Genomic DNA, 16,563 nt, shown 5'->3' on the forward strand with positions numbered 1-16,563 from the left:
AATATCTCACTATATTTATGTTAACAGTCTTTGATTCATGAAGAATTTTGACCTTTTTTTTATTTGACAGGAAAGGATAGGTTTACTTCATATCACTTGTGCTTGCCTTTATGAAAAATCAGGAAGTTGAAAGCCTACAAATAGGTTCCTCAAAGAAAAACTGACAATTTAAAACAGTTATTATAATCTTTTTCAAATATCTCAGGGTTTCTTTAGGCCTAACTTAAAACAGGTGGAATGTATTCCATCTACTTGAAATGCTTCTGTTTTTTCAAATGACAGTCACACATCCTATAAAAACTGAACTCAAATTATCTGATAGCACGTTACTTTTGGAAAGATGATGTCACCTAGATGAAGAATATATATGTTGACTTTCTCAGATCATAACTTCAAAATATAATGCATACAAACATACTATTTCCCTGTGAGTAGCAATAAAATACTCCCAATTAAAAAAAGAAACTCTGTGTCATTACATTTTTCCCATAAAGTTATATGAAATCTTACATTATACTGTAGAATAGTATAGAGGTAGAATAGTAGAATAGGACTGAGGTCACAGTCATAAGTTATTCAATTTCTGTACTCATGTTAATCATGTTAGAAACTGTATATGTCTTGCTTCACTAGCTGTACCATATGCTCCAGGGACTATATATGTACATATACATATATATATGTACATGTACATATATATGTATACATATATAGTCACCATATATATGTGTGTGTGTGTGTATATGTGTGTGTATGTACGTGTGTATATATACATATACATATATATACATATATTCATATATATACATATATATATATGTGTGTGTGTGTGTGTGTGTATATACACACACACACACACACACACACATATATGTGTATCTTGATTTTTTTTTAGATTAAGCCCAGTAATAATGTCTTACATACAAATAGGGCCCAAATACCTAATTTTTGTTGAACATTCATTAAGTAATTTACTTGTAATTTTCCATGACAGTTTCCTTATATGTATTTCTCATACAGGATTGCCAAATGACCACAAATGATTGTGGATTTCATGATGTAATTGTTGTACAGATTTCTATAAGCATTACAGCACACAGCTTTATTCATACATAATATGAAGAAAAAGTCACCATAACACTCACAGTTGTAACCAGGTCCGATACGATGTTGAGCTTCCAGGCTGGCCAACGTGATGTGGAAAATGATGTGAAGCAACAGGAAGGAAAGACTGGTGAAGCACAGAGACTTTAATAACCGGCCCGTATGTCCTAGAAGGTAAAAACACAGAGACGGTGAGGGTGCTTCAGATGCAACACACTCGCTCTGACCTTTGAGCATTCCACGTGGATTCCATTTCTGCCGAATCTATTATATAGACACACCCAGAAGTGTGTCAAGTGTAGTAATTACTCTCTTAATTTTTAGTTACAAAGTTCCCTTTGTAAAATTGTACAATTAACATTGATTAAAAATCCAATGTGAAAGAACGATGCTTTCCTATTTATTATATGACAAATTACCACAAAATGGACCACAAATAGCCCCTGGCCCAGAAAGTATTATAAGAGAGCTCTGCCAAAGTTAAAGGGGAAAAAAAAACACTATCTTATCAAAGTAGTTTCGGAAAACAGGAAAAGAAGGGAAGTTGCCCAAAATATTTTACAAAGTTAGAGTAACTTTAAAATCAAAATAAAACAAGGCTAGAAAATAAAAAGGAATTTGAAGCCAGTTTTACCTATGAACATAGACACAAATTATTAAAAAAGATATTTGCTAACCAACTGAATTAGCAGAGTAAAAATGGAATACATCACATTAAGCTAGGGGTTAAAAGAGACCTGTAATACAAAAACAAACTGGTGGCTTTCGAGGGAGAGGGGTAGAGGGACGGGCAAAATGGATCAAAGGGAGTGAAAGATACAGACTTCTAGTTATGGAATAAATAAGTCATGGGAATAAAAGGTACAGCATAAGGAATATAGTCAATGGTATATATTATAGCATTGCATGGTGACAGATGGTAGCTGCACTTGAACACAGAGAAAAACTGAATCACTATGTTGTACACCTGAAACTAATAAAACATTTTGCGTCAACTATACTAAGAAAATAATAATGAGCTAGGGTTTATTTATTACAGAGACACAAGTATTTAACATTAACAAATGCATATGTGTAAGTCACACACCAGTGGGCTGATATAATTTTCTAAATGGATGCAGAAGAAGCATTCATAAAGTCAATTTCTATTTATGATAAAAGAAAGTAACGCTCAATAAACTAGGAATAGAAGGAAATATCCTTAATATGATGAAGGTATTACACCACAGCTAAAACAAGCAATCTACTTGTGGTGGAATTTTAGACATACATTAATGTCAGAGAATGATCAAGGACACTTGCTATCCTTGCCACCACTTAACATATCACTGGGTGCATAGGCCAACGTTATAAGATAAGAAAAAGAATGAAGAATTGTAATAACTACAATTATTTGCAGACAATATGAGCAAATGAAGCTATTTGTAGATGATATAATCAATATAGAATGCCAAAGTGAAGCCACAGACCAACTATTAGAATACAAGAATTCGGAAAATGATTTAGATCATCATATAAAAATCAATATACTTCCTTTATATTAACAATAATCAAATAGAAAACAAGATACAACCTAAATTAGCAACCAAAACTGTATTGTAAATGGTTTTGCCAATGTATCAATTTTGCTGGACTATAGTCCCCAGTTTTTTAATCTAACACTAATCTAGACATTGTCATGAATTCAGAGATATGATTGAAGTCCATAATCAACTGACTTTAAGTAAGGATATTATCCTTGATAATTTGGGCAGGGCTGATTCAATCAGTTGATAGTCTTGAAAACCAGTCTGAGAAGAGAGAGAAACTTTCAGGCCATCAACAAGCATATTCCAAAATATATAAGAAAAGAATTTTTGAAGAACTCAACAAACTTATTTAAAAATGTATTTGGAAGAACAAAAACCTCAGAATTGCCAGGCCAATTTTGAAATTTTGAGATAAAAAATGGGTGAGGTTTATTTGTCCTACCAGACAATTAAGGTATGCTCTAAACCCGGAAGTTAAAACAAAACAAACAGAAACTTAGTTCCCTTACAGAAAGGAAGAAAAGTCAAATGGAATACCACATACAGTTCAGAAAAAAAAAAAAGTAATTTACTCATATGAGCTTGATGAATGTCAAAGTTGACCCCACAAGCCAAGCGAAGAAGAATAGGCTATCTAGCAGGTGAAAAATTGACTTCAATAAAAAAATAATAAAAATAATACTGAATCCCTGTCATAAAGGTGATCTTCCAGTAAATAAAGACCTAAATGTGAAAGATAACATTCTAAAGTCAATAGATGAAAATATGGAAGAATAACTCTGTGCTTTGGATTTCCATGGAGATTGCCTCTAACATAAGACCCAAAATATAAGCTATAAAAATAAAGATAAATAAAATAAATAAATAAATAAATAAATAAATAAATAAATATGAGTTTGACTACATTAAAATAGAAAATTCAATAGACACCACTATAAATAGAATTCACAGACAGATGATTAGCTGGGACATCTAAGATTAGAGATGACATTACTGAGATTAATATTTCAATAGACAAAGAATGCCTGAACATCAACAAGAAGACCACTGAACCAAGAGAGAAGTGAACAAAACATCTACATAGGTCTTACAAGGGAAAACTTGAGAGGGCAATATATTTATACAGAGAAACTAAAAGTGGAAAGACATTATTTAAGTCATTAGAGTTAAACCAAAAATGGGTTAACATTTTACACCCATCACATTTAAAAAAATTTTTTTTTAAAAATTTATTTATTTTTGAGAGAGAGAGCGAGAGAGAGAGAGAGAGAGAGCAGGGGAGGGGCAGAGAGAGAGGGAGACACCCAATCCAAAGTCGGCTTCAGGCTCTGAGCTGTCAGCACAGAGCCCGATGCAGGGCTTGAACTCACAAACTGTGAGATATGGCCTGAGCTGAAGTTGGACTCTCAACCGACTGAGCCACCCAGGCACCCCTTACACCCATCATATTAGCAAAAATTATGATATCTATAATATTGGGGTGCCTGGGTGGCTCAATTGGTTGAGCTTCTGACTCCATTTCACGACAGGTCACGATCCCAGTGTCAGGAGATCGGGCTCCATGTCAGGCTCTGGACTGAGCATGAGCATGGAGCCTGATTGGGATATTCTCTCTCTCTGCCTCTGCCCCTCTCCCCCGTGCTCTCTCTCAAATTTATATATATATATATATACACACACATATATATATACATATATATATAAACATATATAATATGTTTATAAATAAATATATAAACATATATAATATATACTTATATATAACATAAGTAAATATATAATTTATATTTAAATTTATAAATTTATCTATAAATTATATATTTATTTATAAATACATAAGCATATATATGTGTGTGTATATATATGTATATGTATATATACATACATGTGTGTGTATACGTATGTATATATTTCCATAATATTGAGTTTGAGTTTTTTTCCAAGGGGAAACAATGTTACAGTAATAGCGTGAAATTGGTACAGCCTTCCTGGAAGTCAGTACATAAGTACGCCTAAGTCTCTGACTTGGCAGCCACATTCTGAGTTATAAAGTCCAGAGAAATTTTTGCAACAGGTCTACATGGGGACTTGAGTAATAACATTCATCATCCTTGTCTGTAGCAGCAGAGATTTGGAGATATTCTAATTTTCTGCCAGTCGAGAGATGAATACGTAAAAATGTGCTGAATGTGCATCTTAAAATATGTGCAACCATTAGGTGCATGAAAGTAGAACCACCTATGTAGATCTTTAAAAAAATGGGTTAAAAAATAATAAGAAACAAAATGGGACAATTATTTTGTGGGATACAGACCACAAAATAATTCAGATGAATCAAGAACACAGATCTGGAAAAATAACATATATGTTTAACACAAATGTATTTATGTATAGTTAATATATGTCTAAAACACATTTAAGGAGTTTCCTATGGGGAGGCAGGAAATAGGAATGAGAATGGGGTACGAGAGATGCTCTCTGAATAATCCTAAAATAAAACTGTTCTGTGAATTAAAGAGTACACTTCTGCAACTCTGCTCTGGAGAGGACTAGGTAGGTGCCGGACTGGATAGTCTACATTCTGGTCCTTGGCCTGCCTCTGGTCATGCAACTCTGGGGAATTGATTAGACGGGCCCCCAGGCCTTTGAAACTATAAAGTTTTACGTACAAATAAAATTTATTTATATGACAAATATATACCTGATAAGTATGTAGTATACTTATGAATTTGTATGTATAAATAAATTATATCTTTATATTTACATAATGATAAATACATAAGCTATATATATAATATAGTGCATATAATTTTATATTTAAGTATACTTGTGTTACACACACACACACACACACACACACACACACACACACACACATCTTTAAGATCTAACCAAAAGTTACATTATCTCATTTCAGCATAAAATCCTTCTTTAGTGGTTAAAAAACTGCTTGCCACAGTCTCACTGCCTTGATTACTAATCTGATGTTGGGAAAGAAGAATGAGCCAGGGTTACCTTAAAATACGGAGACACCATTAGTTGAATATCTCTCAGGTCTACTTTCAACAAACCCATACAGGAAAAAGGGATTTCTCGGTAGCCCAAGAGAAGATCCCATCAAAACCTGGGCAATATTTATCTTTGAGGCAAAGTGAGAAACCACACACATGTCCTAACTCACTCTTTTCAGCAACTGTGTTAACCGCCCCCATCCACTGCCATGGTTGCTGGGGCGATGGCTCTCCCCAGGCTCTGAGCTCAGGGTATTGACTTCTGTGTTTCTAATGTTGACGTGGAAGCATTAGTGAATGCTGCTTGCGTGGGCCTAAGGCAGAGGAGCCCATAAAATACCCTCAGGGAAAATACGGAACCGCCCCCCCAAAAAAAAATGAAGCATAAAGATTTAAAATGTCATAAACATAAAATATATATACAGCTAAAATGTACATTTCATTCTAAAATGCATTTTCTTCAGGTTTCTCTAACTTTTGGCATAATATGCTTTTGGCATGTGGTCAGTTACTTAAAAACATAGCTTAAGGAAGTTAAATTTTATTAGCCTTTTAGGAAAATGAAAAGCTCAAAATAAAAGGAAGCAGAAGGGAAGGGAATTAATCTTCTGATTTCTTCTCAATTCTACTGTAGTTTTTATTGCTTTCATTAGGGACAACTAAGGATTAACACACAGAGATAAAATTTTCTCAAGATCAGTCAAATAATGTATACTTATATGATATGAATAACTGGGTTTTACTTATCAAGTATTCCCTTACATTAACATTTCTTGATTTATATATTATACATATATTATGTATATAATATATAAATATTGTATGTGATATATAGATGGCATATGTGGGACACACAAACAGTTTCCCAAGACACTGTTTTGCCTCAAAGGTAAATATTGTGCAGGTTTTGATGGGATCTTCTCTTGGGCTACCGAGAAATCCCTCTAAGGGTTTGTTGAACCTGAGAGATATTCAATTGATTTTATCTCCCTATTTTAAGATAATCCTGGTTCACATTGTGAATATACATATATTCTATATGTATATCCACAGTGTTGTGAAACCATTGCTTCTATATACTTTACAAAACATTTTCATCACTCCAAAAGCATCCATGAAGCAGTTACTTTTTCTCAATTCCTGCTTTTCCTTCTCCCTGGAAACCACAAGTCAGCTTTCTGTCTCTATGGATATTCCATATAAATATTATACAATACGTGGCCTTTGGCGTCTGGCTTCTTTTCCCTTAGCATAATGTTCTCAAGGTTCATCCATGTTGTTGTGTGTACTTCACTCATTTTATGGCTATTATTCCTTTGTATGGATGAACATTTCTTCATTTATTCATCTGTTGATGGATATTTAGGTTGTATCTACCTTTTGACTACTGTGAACAGTGCCGGTGTGGACATGTATGTACATGTATTTATGTTAGAGTACTTTTTCCACTTATTTTATGTACATACTTAGGAAATGAATTGCATATGATCATATGGTAATTATATATTTAGTTTTTCGAGGAGCAGCCAAGCTATTCCCACATTTTACATTCCTGCAAACCATGCACAAGATTTTCAAGTTCTCCATATCTCTGTCAGCACTTGGTATTTTCTGATTTTTTAAATTATTATTTACTATAGTAATGAGTCATTCTAGTGGATGTCAAATGGTATCACATTGTGGTTTTGATTTCCATTTCCCTAATGACTAATGATGTTGAGCATCTTTTCATGTACCTGTTGGCCATGTGCACATCTTCTATGGAGAACACTCAATTCTATTTTATTGACTTACACTTTTTTTTTTTAATTTTTAAAAAATTTTTTTTTCAACGTTTTTAATTTATTTTTGGGACAGAGAGAGACAGAGCATGAACAGGGGAGGGGCAGAGAGAGAGGGAAACACAGAATCGGAAACAGGCTCCAGGCTCCGAGCCATCAGCCCAGAGCCTGACGCGGGGCTCGAACTCACGGACCGCGAGATCGTGACCTGGCTGAAGTCGGACGCTTAACCGACTGCGCCACCCAGGCGCCCCTACACTTTTATCCTTATAGAAATTCCATATTGTTTTGATTACTGTAGCTTTGGAGTGAGTATTAAAATCTATTAAAATCAGGAAGTAGAAGTATGAGTGCTGAAACTTGGTTCTTTTTTTCAACCGTTTTGGCTATTTGGGACCCCTTGCAATTCCATATGAACTTGAAGATTAGCTTTTTTTATTTCTGCAAATAAAGGCCATTGGAATTTTCATTGGATTCGCACATTATCTACAGCTTGTTTGGGGTAATAATGACATTCTTAAGAATATTAAATCTTCTAACCTTAAGTACAAGATATCTTTCCCTTTATTTGAATCTTCTTTCATTTGTGTCAGCATGTTTGACATTTTCAGTGTACAAGTCGTTCACCTGGTTAAGTTTATCTGTAGGTATTTTATTATTTGATTTGCTAATGTAAACAGAATTGTTTTCTTAATTTTTCTACAGATTGTTCATTTCCCATGGACAGAAACAAAACTGATTTTTGTGTATTGATCTTTTGTGTGTGTACGTGTCTGTGTCTGTGTGTGCGTGTGTTGATCTTGCGTCCTGAAACTTAGCCGAATTTCTTTATTACCTCTGGTAGTATTTTTGTAGATTCTTTGAAATTTTCTATATGTAGGAACATGCTATCTGCAAATAAGAACAGTTTTACTTTTTCTTTCCTACTTTGGTAGTCTTTTACTTTTTTTCACCCAACTTCTCGGCCAGAACTTGCTGTACAATGTTGACTGGCAACTGTAAAAGTAGATGGACGTATTCATTTGCTAAGGCTTCCAGAACAAAGTACCACAACTGGGTGGCTTAACCAATGGAAATTTATTTTCTCACAGTTCTGGAGGCAAGACATCCAAGATCAAGATGTCAGCAATTTCTGGCTTCTTCTGAGGCCTCTCTGCTTCACTTGCCCTCGGGTGGATGCCTTCCCATTAGGCCCTCACATGGTCTTTTCTCTGTGTACATGTATCCGTGGTATCTCTATGGGTCCAAACATCCCCCTTCTATAACACCAGACAGACTAGATTAGGGCTCACTCTAATGGCCTCATTTTAACTTACTCACTTCTTTAATGGCCAAATATGGGTGAATCGAAAGGATTGTCATTTTTTCCCCTTTTGTCCTATTCATGTTGTGTGCTACACTGATTGACTTTCTTATGTTGAACCATCTTTGCATGATAAAATAAACTCCACTTAGTCACAATGTATAATCCTTTCAAAGTGCTATTTTTGCTCGTATTTCACTGAAGACTTCTACATCTATATTCATAAAGGATACTCGATTGCAGTTTTGTTGTTTTTTTTCCCCTTTTGTGTTGTCTCTGGCTTTGTTACTTGGTAACACTGGTACCACAGAATGAGTTAGGAAATATTCCCTCCTATTCTATTCTAGTTTTTGGAAAAGACTGAGAAGTATTGGTATTAATTTTTCTTTAGATATTTGGTAGAATTTATCAGAGAAGCTATCTGGTACAAGACTTTGCTGACAGGTTTTTGATTACTGATTCAATTCTTTACTTTTATAAGTCTTTCTACATTCTCTGTTTCCTTTTTGTGTCAATTTTGGTAATATTTATGTTTCTAGAAAATTCACCATTTCAATTAGGTTATCTAATTTGTTGGGGTATCTTTGTTCATAGAACTCACATATAATTATTTTTAAATGTTTTTTAACATTTATTTATTTTTGAGACAGACAGAGACAGCGTGTGAACAGGAAAGGGGCAGAGAGAGAGGGAGACACAAAATCCAAAGCAGGCTCCAGGCTCCAAGCTGTTAGCAGAGTCTGATGTGGGGCTCGAACTCACAAACCTGAGCTGAAGTTGGATACCCAACTGACTGAGCCACCCATGCACTCCACATATAATTATTTTAATTCTGTAAGGTTGGTAGTATTGTCTCCACTTTCATTTCTGATTCTATCATTTACATCTTGTCTCACTTTAGATTTGTGAATTTAGCTAAAGGTTTGACAATTTTGTTGATCTTTTCAAAGAACCAACTTTTGTTGATTCAACAAATTCTCAATTAATTGCATTCAATAAATTTTGGTATATTGTGCTTCTGTTTCCTTTTGTCTGTAAGGATTCTCTAATTTCCCTTGTAATTATCTCTTTGACCCACTGGTTTTTAAGAACACATTATTTAATTTCCATGTATCTGTGAATTTTCCACTTTTCCTTCTGTTATTAATTTCTAGCTTTATTCCCTTGTAGTTTGAGAAGATGCTTTATATGATTCAATCTTTAAAACTTTCTTGAGTATTCTTTTATGGCCCAACATATGGTCTCTCCTGGAACTATGTCATGTAAACTTGTGAAAATTACGTGTTCTCTTACTCCTCAGGGCAGTGATCTCTCTCTCTCTCTCGCTCTCTCTCTTTGTCTGTATATATATAATTGGTTTATAGTATTGTCCAAGTCCTCTTTTTCTTTATTGATCTCCTACCTAGGTGTTCTTTCCAGTATTGAAAGTGATCTACTGAAATATTCAATTACAACTGTAGAATTGTCTATTTATCCTTTCAAAACTGTCAAGGTTTGATTCCCATATTTGGGGCTCTGTTGTTTGGTGAGTACATATTTATAATTGTCATACCTTAAATGTTTTACTTATTTTTAAGAGAGAGATAGCATGCAGGGGAGGGGTAGAGAGAGAGGGGGACGGAGTATCTGAAGCATGCTCCACGCCGACAGCAGAGAGCCTGATGCGGGGCTAAAACTCACAAACCATGAGATCATGACCTGAGCCAAGTCAGACATTCAACCAACTGAACCACTCAGGCGCCCCCAATTGTCATATGTTTTTGAGGAATTGATCTTTTATTGATATAGAATGCTTCCTTTGTAACAGTTTTTTTTATGTAAAGTATGTTTTGTATAATATTAATGTAGCCATTTCTGCACTTCTTCGGTTATTATTTGCATTGAATACCTTTTTCCATCTTCTTCACTTTTAACCAACTTTGTATTTGGATTTTAAGTGAGTTTCCTGAAGACAACATACAACTGAATCATGTTTCATTATCCATTTTACCATCTTTGCCTTTCACTGGAGAGTTTAGATAAAAATGATTACCACTTATATAAAAATGATTACCAGGGCGCCTGGGTGGCTCAGTCGGTTAAGCGGCCGACTTCGGCTCAGGTGATGATCTCGCGGTCCGTGGGTTCGAGCCCCACGTCGGGCTCTGTGCTGACAGCTCAGAGCCTGGAGCCTGTTTCAGATTCTGTGTCTCCCTCTCTCTCTGACCCTCCCCCGTTCATGCTCTGTCTCAAAAATAAATAAATGTTAGAAAAAAATTTAAAAAAATGATTATGAAAGATATACTTCTGTCATTTTGCTATTTTTTTCTGTCTTATATGCTTTTTGTTCCTCACTTCCTCTATTACTTCCTTCTTTTGTGTTTAATTGATTTTTCTAGGGTACCATTTTGACTGCTTGCTCATTTTCTTTTGTGTGTATATTTTTTAGACATTTTCCTATTCATTACCATAGGGATCGCAGTTGATATCCTAAATTTATAACAATCCAGTTTGAGCTGGTTACCAACTTGGCATCAATGTTATACAAAATCTTGTGGTGCCTGGGTGGCTCAGTTGGTTAAGCATCTAACTTCAGCTCAGGTCATGATCTCATGCTTCATGAATTCAGTGAGTTCGAGCCCCGAGTCAGGCTCTGTGCTGACAACTCAGAGCCTGGAGCCTGCTTCTGATTCTGCGTCTCACTCTCTCTGCCCCTCCCTGACTCGCACTCTCTCTCTCTCAAAAATAAATTAAAAAAAAAAAAATATATATATATATAAATATAATATTATACACAATCTCTGCTTCCATACAGCTTCATCCTTTCTTTATGTTGTCACAATTTACTTCTTTATACATTGTGTACCTATTAGCATATATTTATACTTATTGCTTTATGCACTTGTCTTTTAAATCATATAGGAAATTAAGAGAGAAGTAGTGAACCAAAGATACAGCAATACTGTGTTTTATGTTTACACAGTATCTTTATTGGAGTTTTTCCTTTCTTTGAATGTCTTTGAGTTACTGTCTAATGTTTTTTTCATTTCAGCCTGAAGGATTCTCTTCAGCATTTCTTCTAGGACAGACCTATGAGTGACAAATTAGTCTTTGTTTATCTGGGATTTTTGTCTTCTTTGTTTCTAAAGGATAAATTTGCATGATAGAAGATTCTTGGTTAACAGTTTTATTTTTCTTTTGTTTTCCTTTCAGCACTTTCAAAGTATCACATTTCTGGCTTCTATGGTTTCTCATGAAAATCTGCTCTTAATCTAATTGAAGTTTCCCTGATTGTGGTGAGTCATTTCTTTCTCCCTGTTTTCAAGATTTTCTCCTTGCCTTTGGCTTTGACAATGTGATTATGATGGGATTCAGTTTTCTCCTCTTGGAAGTTATTGACTTTTCAAATGTGTAGTTTCATGTGTTTTTTCAAACTTGTCATGTTTTGATATTCTTCAAATATTCTTTCTGGCCCTTTCATTCTCTCCTCTCTCCCTGGGACTCCCATTATGTGTGTGTTGATATGCTTGACAGTGGCTAATAATTCTCTTAGGGGCACCTGGGTGGCTCAGTCTGTTAAGTGTCCAATTCTTGATCTTGGCTCGGGTCATGATTTCACAGTTCGTGAGTTTCAGCCCCCTGTGTCGGGCTCTGCACTGACAGCATGGAGCCTGCTTAGAATTCTCTCTCCCTCTCTCTCTACCCCTACCCCCCTCACGCTCACTTGCACACTCTATCTCTTTCTCTTCCTCTCCCTCTCTCTAAATAAATAAACTTTAAAAAAAATTAAAAAATTCTCCTAGACTCTGTTCATTTTTCTTTATTTCTTAAATCTGCTCTTAGACTGGATAATTTAAACTGACCAGTCTTCAAGTTCACTAATTCTTTATTCTGCCTGCTCAGATCTGCACTTTGAAACTTATTTTTCTTTTTAGCTATTATACTTTTCAGTTTCAGAATTTCTGTTTGGTTACCTTTTATAATTCCCATCTCTCTATTTATTTCCTCTATTTGATTAGAAATTATCTGCATTTCCCTTAGTTCTTTTTTCATGACTTCATTTACCTCTTGGAACACATACAACATAGGCAACATAAAATGTCTAGTAAGTTCAAGGTCTGTTGCCTCAGGGAAATTTTCTGTTGATTTCTGCTGTGAACAGGTCATGTTTTCTTGTTTCTTTTAATGCTTCATACTTTTATCCTGAAAATTAGATATTTTGAATATTACCATGTGATAATTCTGGAAACCAGATTCTTCCCCCTCAGAATTTATTTTTGTTGATTACAGCTATAGCTGTATGTTTAGTTACTTTTCTTTCTTTTTTTTAAGGTTCTATATTTTTCAAGTCATCGTTATACCCAATGTGTGGCTCAAACTCACAACCACGAGATCAAGAGTCACATGTTCTACTGACTAAGCCAGCAAGGTGCACCTAGTTACTTTTCTAAACTAATTTTCATGAAATACATATCCATTTCTATGTGTGGTCCATTCCTCTGTGTTGTCTTTCACTAGTATTTACACAGAAATGTTTTTAAATATCAGGGACAGTGGATGGTGAGAGAAAGAGTGGGAGAGAGGGAGGAGGCTGCTTACAATTCTGCCTTAGCCTTCACTTCCTACTTGTGCTGAGACTAGAGATCTTACAGAAGTGAAAGCTTGGGGTCTTCTCGGGTTTTTTCAGAGTATGCATCCTGCCCTTAGCATGCATATAACTTTCTATATTCCCCAGTATACATGGGCACTTTTGGATGTCAAAAATTCCCAAAGGAATTTGGGAATTTTACTTCTCAGCCTTTACTCCCAGGCTTTCAGCACCCTATTGCTTGCCTCAGCTGTAACCTTCTGAAACAGGCAGCTGTGAGTTGTTCATTTGCCTCACAAGGTTTCTGAGGAATGGCTGGTCTTTTCTTCTTTAAGTGACTTCTGAATTGGGTGAAACAAGTCAAGTGACTTTCAGGCAGCCCCAGACATATTAGAACACACGAAAACAAGTCTTTGAGAATAGGTCTTCTCTCTTCCCTCTGGAACCAGGGACCAGGATCCCACATTGGTAATGTTGGCAGCTGTCTTCGGGACTGCCAACATGCTGGGGCTGGGCAGGGAGCAAAGGCAAATAAAAATGCCAAAAAATTATCCTGCCGTTAAGTTACCTTTTTCTTGATTCAACATTTCTTTGGCCATTGTAAATCTTTCACTGTTTTCTACACTTCTGAAAAAATTATTCTATTTTTTTCTTGAATTTTACCTCATGCTGTGTAGGGAAAGCTACCTTCTCTGCATTTTTGCTGACGTCTTCTTTCGGTTTCCAAACATTTATCATTTTTAAAAAAATTTTTGAGTTTATTTATTTTGAGAGAGAAAAAAAGGACAAGTGGAAAGGAGCAGAGAGAGATAGAGGGAGAGAGAGAATCCCAAGCAGGCTCCACACTGTCAGCATGGAGCCCAATGCAAGGCTCAAACCCACGAACCATGAAATCTGACCTGAGCCAATGTCGGGTGCTTAACTGACTGAGTCACCCAGGCACCCTTATTATTTTTCTTAAGTAGATTCCATACCAAGTGCAGATGCTAATGCAGGGCCCAAACTCACAACCCCGAGACCAAGACCCAAGCTGAGATCAAGAGTCGGATCCACCCAGGTGCCCCTCAAAATATTTTTTATTCAAACTTTTGGTTTTCATTTATTGTGTGTGCATGTACTGTGTATGTATACTCTTTTGAACGAACTGAATAGGAGATTATTATTCCTTTATCTAAATAAAATGCGGCATAATAATTACATCTAATACCATCAAACATAGACTCTTTCAAAACTGTTTTTTTCCTCCTAATCCTGCACCAAAGACTGCTCCAGTTGCAAAGTTTCACTGCTGCTACTGCCCTGAAGACCTCTAAAGACCCCCACCTCCTGCCCCCAATTCTACCTCTCTGTGATCAGAGGAACAAGGGAAAGGGGTACCACGAGGTAAAGATTAAAGAGGAGATACTGGTGAGAAGAAAGCCAGAGGGGAGTTCCTCTAATTCTGTTACAAATCAGCACAAGTCTTGTTCGCATGCCCAAATTACACATGCATGGAATGGACCCACAAGACCTTTAAGAACTGAACTATGATGCAACAAACTACTCAAGTACCAGACTAATCTCTGAGTGTCGCGTATGCAGGGAAGAACCAAAGAGAAAAGCAAAGATTTTGATATTGGTACCACCACCCATAGAACGTGAGATAAACTTGTGATGTAAAACAAATAGACTAACTGCCTGCTAAAACACAGAAACGAATAAAAACAAATCGACAGTTGTCTGAAAATTTTAACATGACCCTGATGTCTCATAACATAATATTCAAAGTGACCAGGATACAATCTCAGATTACTTGACATACAAAACATCAGGAAAATCTGACCAATTGTCAGGAGAAAAGATAATAAGGTCAACTTTAAAATTACCCAGATGTTGAAATTATTAAAAAATTATTTTAAAACATCCATTATAACCACATTCCACAAGGTAAAGGTAAACAATCTTGAATGCATGGAAATATCAAAGTCGTCAGCAGAGAATAAATAAATAAAATTTTAGAACTGAAAATATACAGTATCTGAAATTTAAAACTCCCTGGATGGGCTTAATAGTAGAAGACAGATAACAAAGGAGTGAGTCAGTCAACTTAAAAAGATTAATAGAAATTATGCAATATGAGTAACAGAGAGCAAAAGATTAAAAAAATTAACAGGCCCTCAGGGACCTGAAGTTCAAAAGGCTTATCACTTGTGTCATTTGTGTCCTTAGAGTTATCAAAGGAAGAGAGAAAGAGATTGGTGCAGAAAAAAAAAAAAGGATAATAGCTAAAACTTCCCCAAATTTGGTACAGACATAATTTACACATTCAATAGGCTTAGTAAACCCTAAAGAGGATGAACTCAAGGAAACCACTCCCTGCCACATGATAACCAGCATGCCAGAAGTGAGAGGTAAAGAAATACTGCAAGCAGCAAGAGAAAAATGTCACAGTACATACAGGGAGACAACTATTTGAATTACTACATATTTGTCACCACAAACCATGAAGACCAGAACGCAGTGAGGAGCAGTACCTTTAAACGTACGAAAGGAAAGACTACGAACCCAGAATTCTCTAACTTGTGAAAATATCCTTCTGGAATGAAGGCAAAACACAGACATTTTCAAATTAAAAACAAAAACAAAAATACATCGAAGAGTATCTGTCATCTGAAGGATGACATAATGGATAAAAAATGGATAAAAAGGTATTTGTTTCACACACGCGTGCGCACACACATGCGCACACACACACACGCGCGCGCACACACACACACACACACCCCTCTTGATTATAACCATGCTCCAATTAAGTCATGGCATTTCTAGAAATGATCCCTGGGTTTTTTTGTGGTTTTGGAAATATTTCGTGTGAACAGAAATAATTGGGGGTATTATGTTGCCCATGTGTTTTGAATAGTCACTCTTATTTATACAAGAAATATGAAATATCCAAAGATATGTCACCTAATAAATAATCACTCATAATTAAAAACACAAGAAAATGGGGCATATATTAAAAGGATTAAAAATATATATGCTAACTTCAAGATGATTTACAGAAGTACCCAAAAAGCAGATTCACAAAATGAACAATTTATGGCCAGAATTACAGAGTACCAAACTGTGTATTTATATACTATATTTCTCTAATTATTAGAATTCTAAGGCACAAAAAATTCAGTGTTATCAGAAGAAATAAATAACAAGGAGAAAACATAGAGGGTTTTTTTCAAAAATTTTAACTTAAAGCTTTTTTTTTCTCATAGATTCTGTTTATTTGTCATAT

General features: G+C 35.4%; 1 protein-coding gene across 8 annotated transcripts in view; it reads right to left on the reverse strand.

Annotated features, from left to right (window-relative positions):
• The window catches only part of LOC102966393 (piezo-type mechanosensitive ion channel component 2), a 468,901-nt gene that overhangs the window by 306,283 nt on the left and 146,055 nt on the right, over positions 1 to 16,563 (reverse strand). For all 8 annotated transcript variants that reach the window (XM_042961476.1, XM_042961473.1, XM_042961474.1 and 5 more), the window contains exon 3: positions 1,146 to 1,271. In XM_042961476.1, the coding sequence (XP_042817410.1) occupies positions 1,146 to 1,271 (126 nt within the window). The remainder of the gene's footprint in view (positions 1 to 1,145; positions 1,272 to 16,563) is intronic.

Source organism: Panthera tigris, chromosome D3 (genome assembly GCF_018350195.1).
Source record: "Panthera tigris isolate Pti1 chromosome D3, P.tigris_Pti1_mat1.1, whole genome shotgun sequence".
NCBI classification, from domain to species: Eukaryota; Metazoa; Chordata; class Mammalia; order Carnivora; family Felidae; genus Panthera; species Panthera tigris.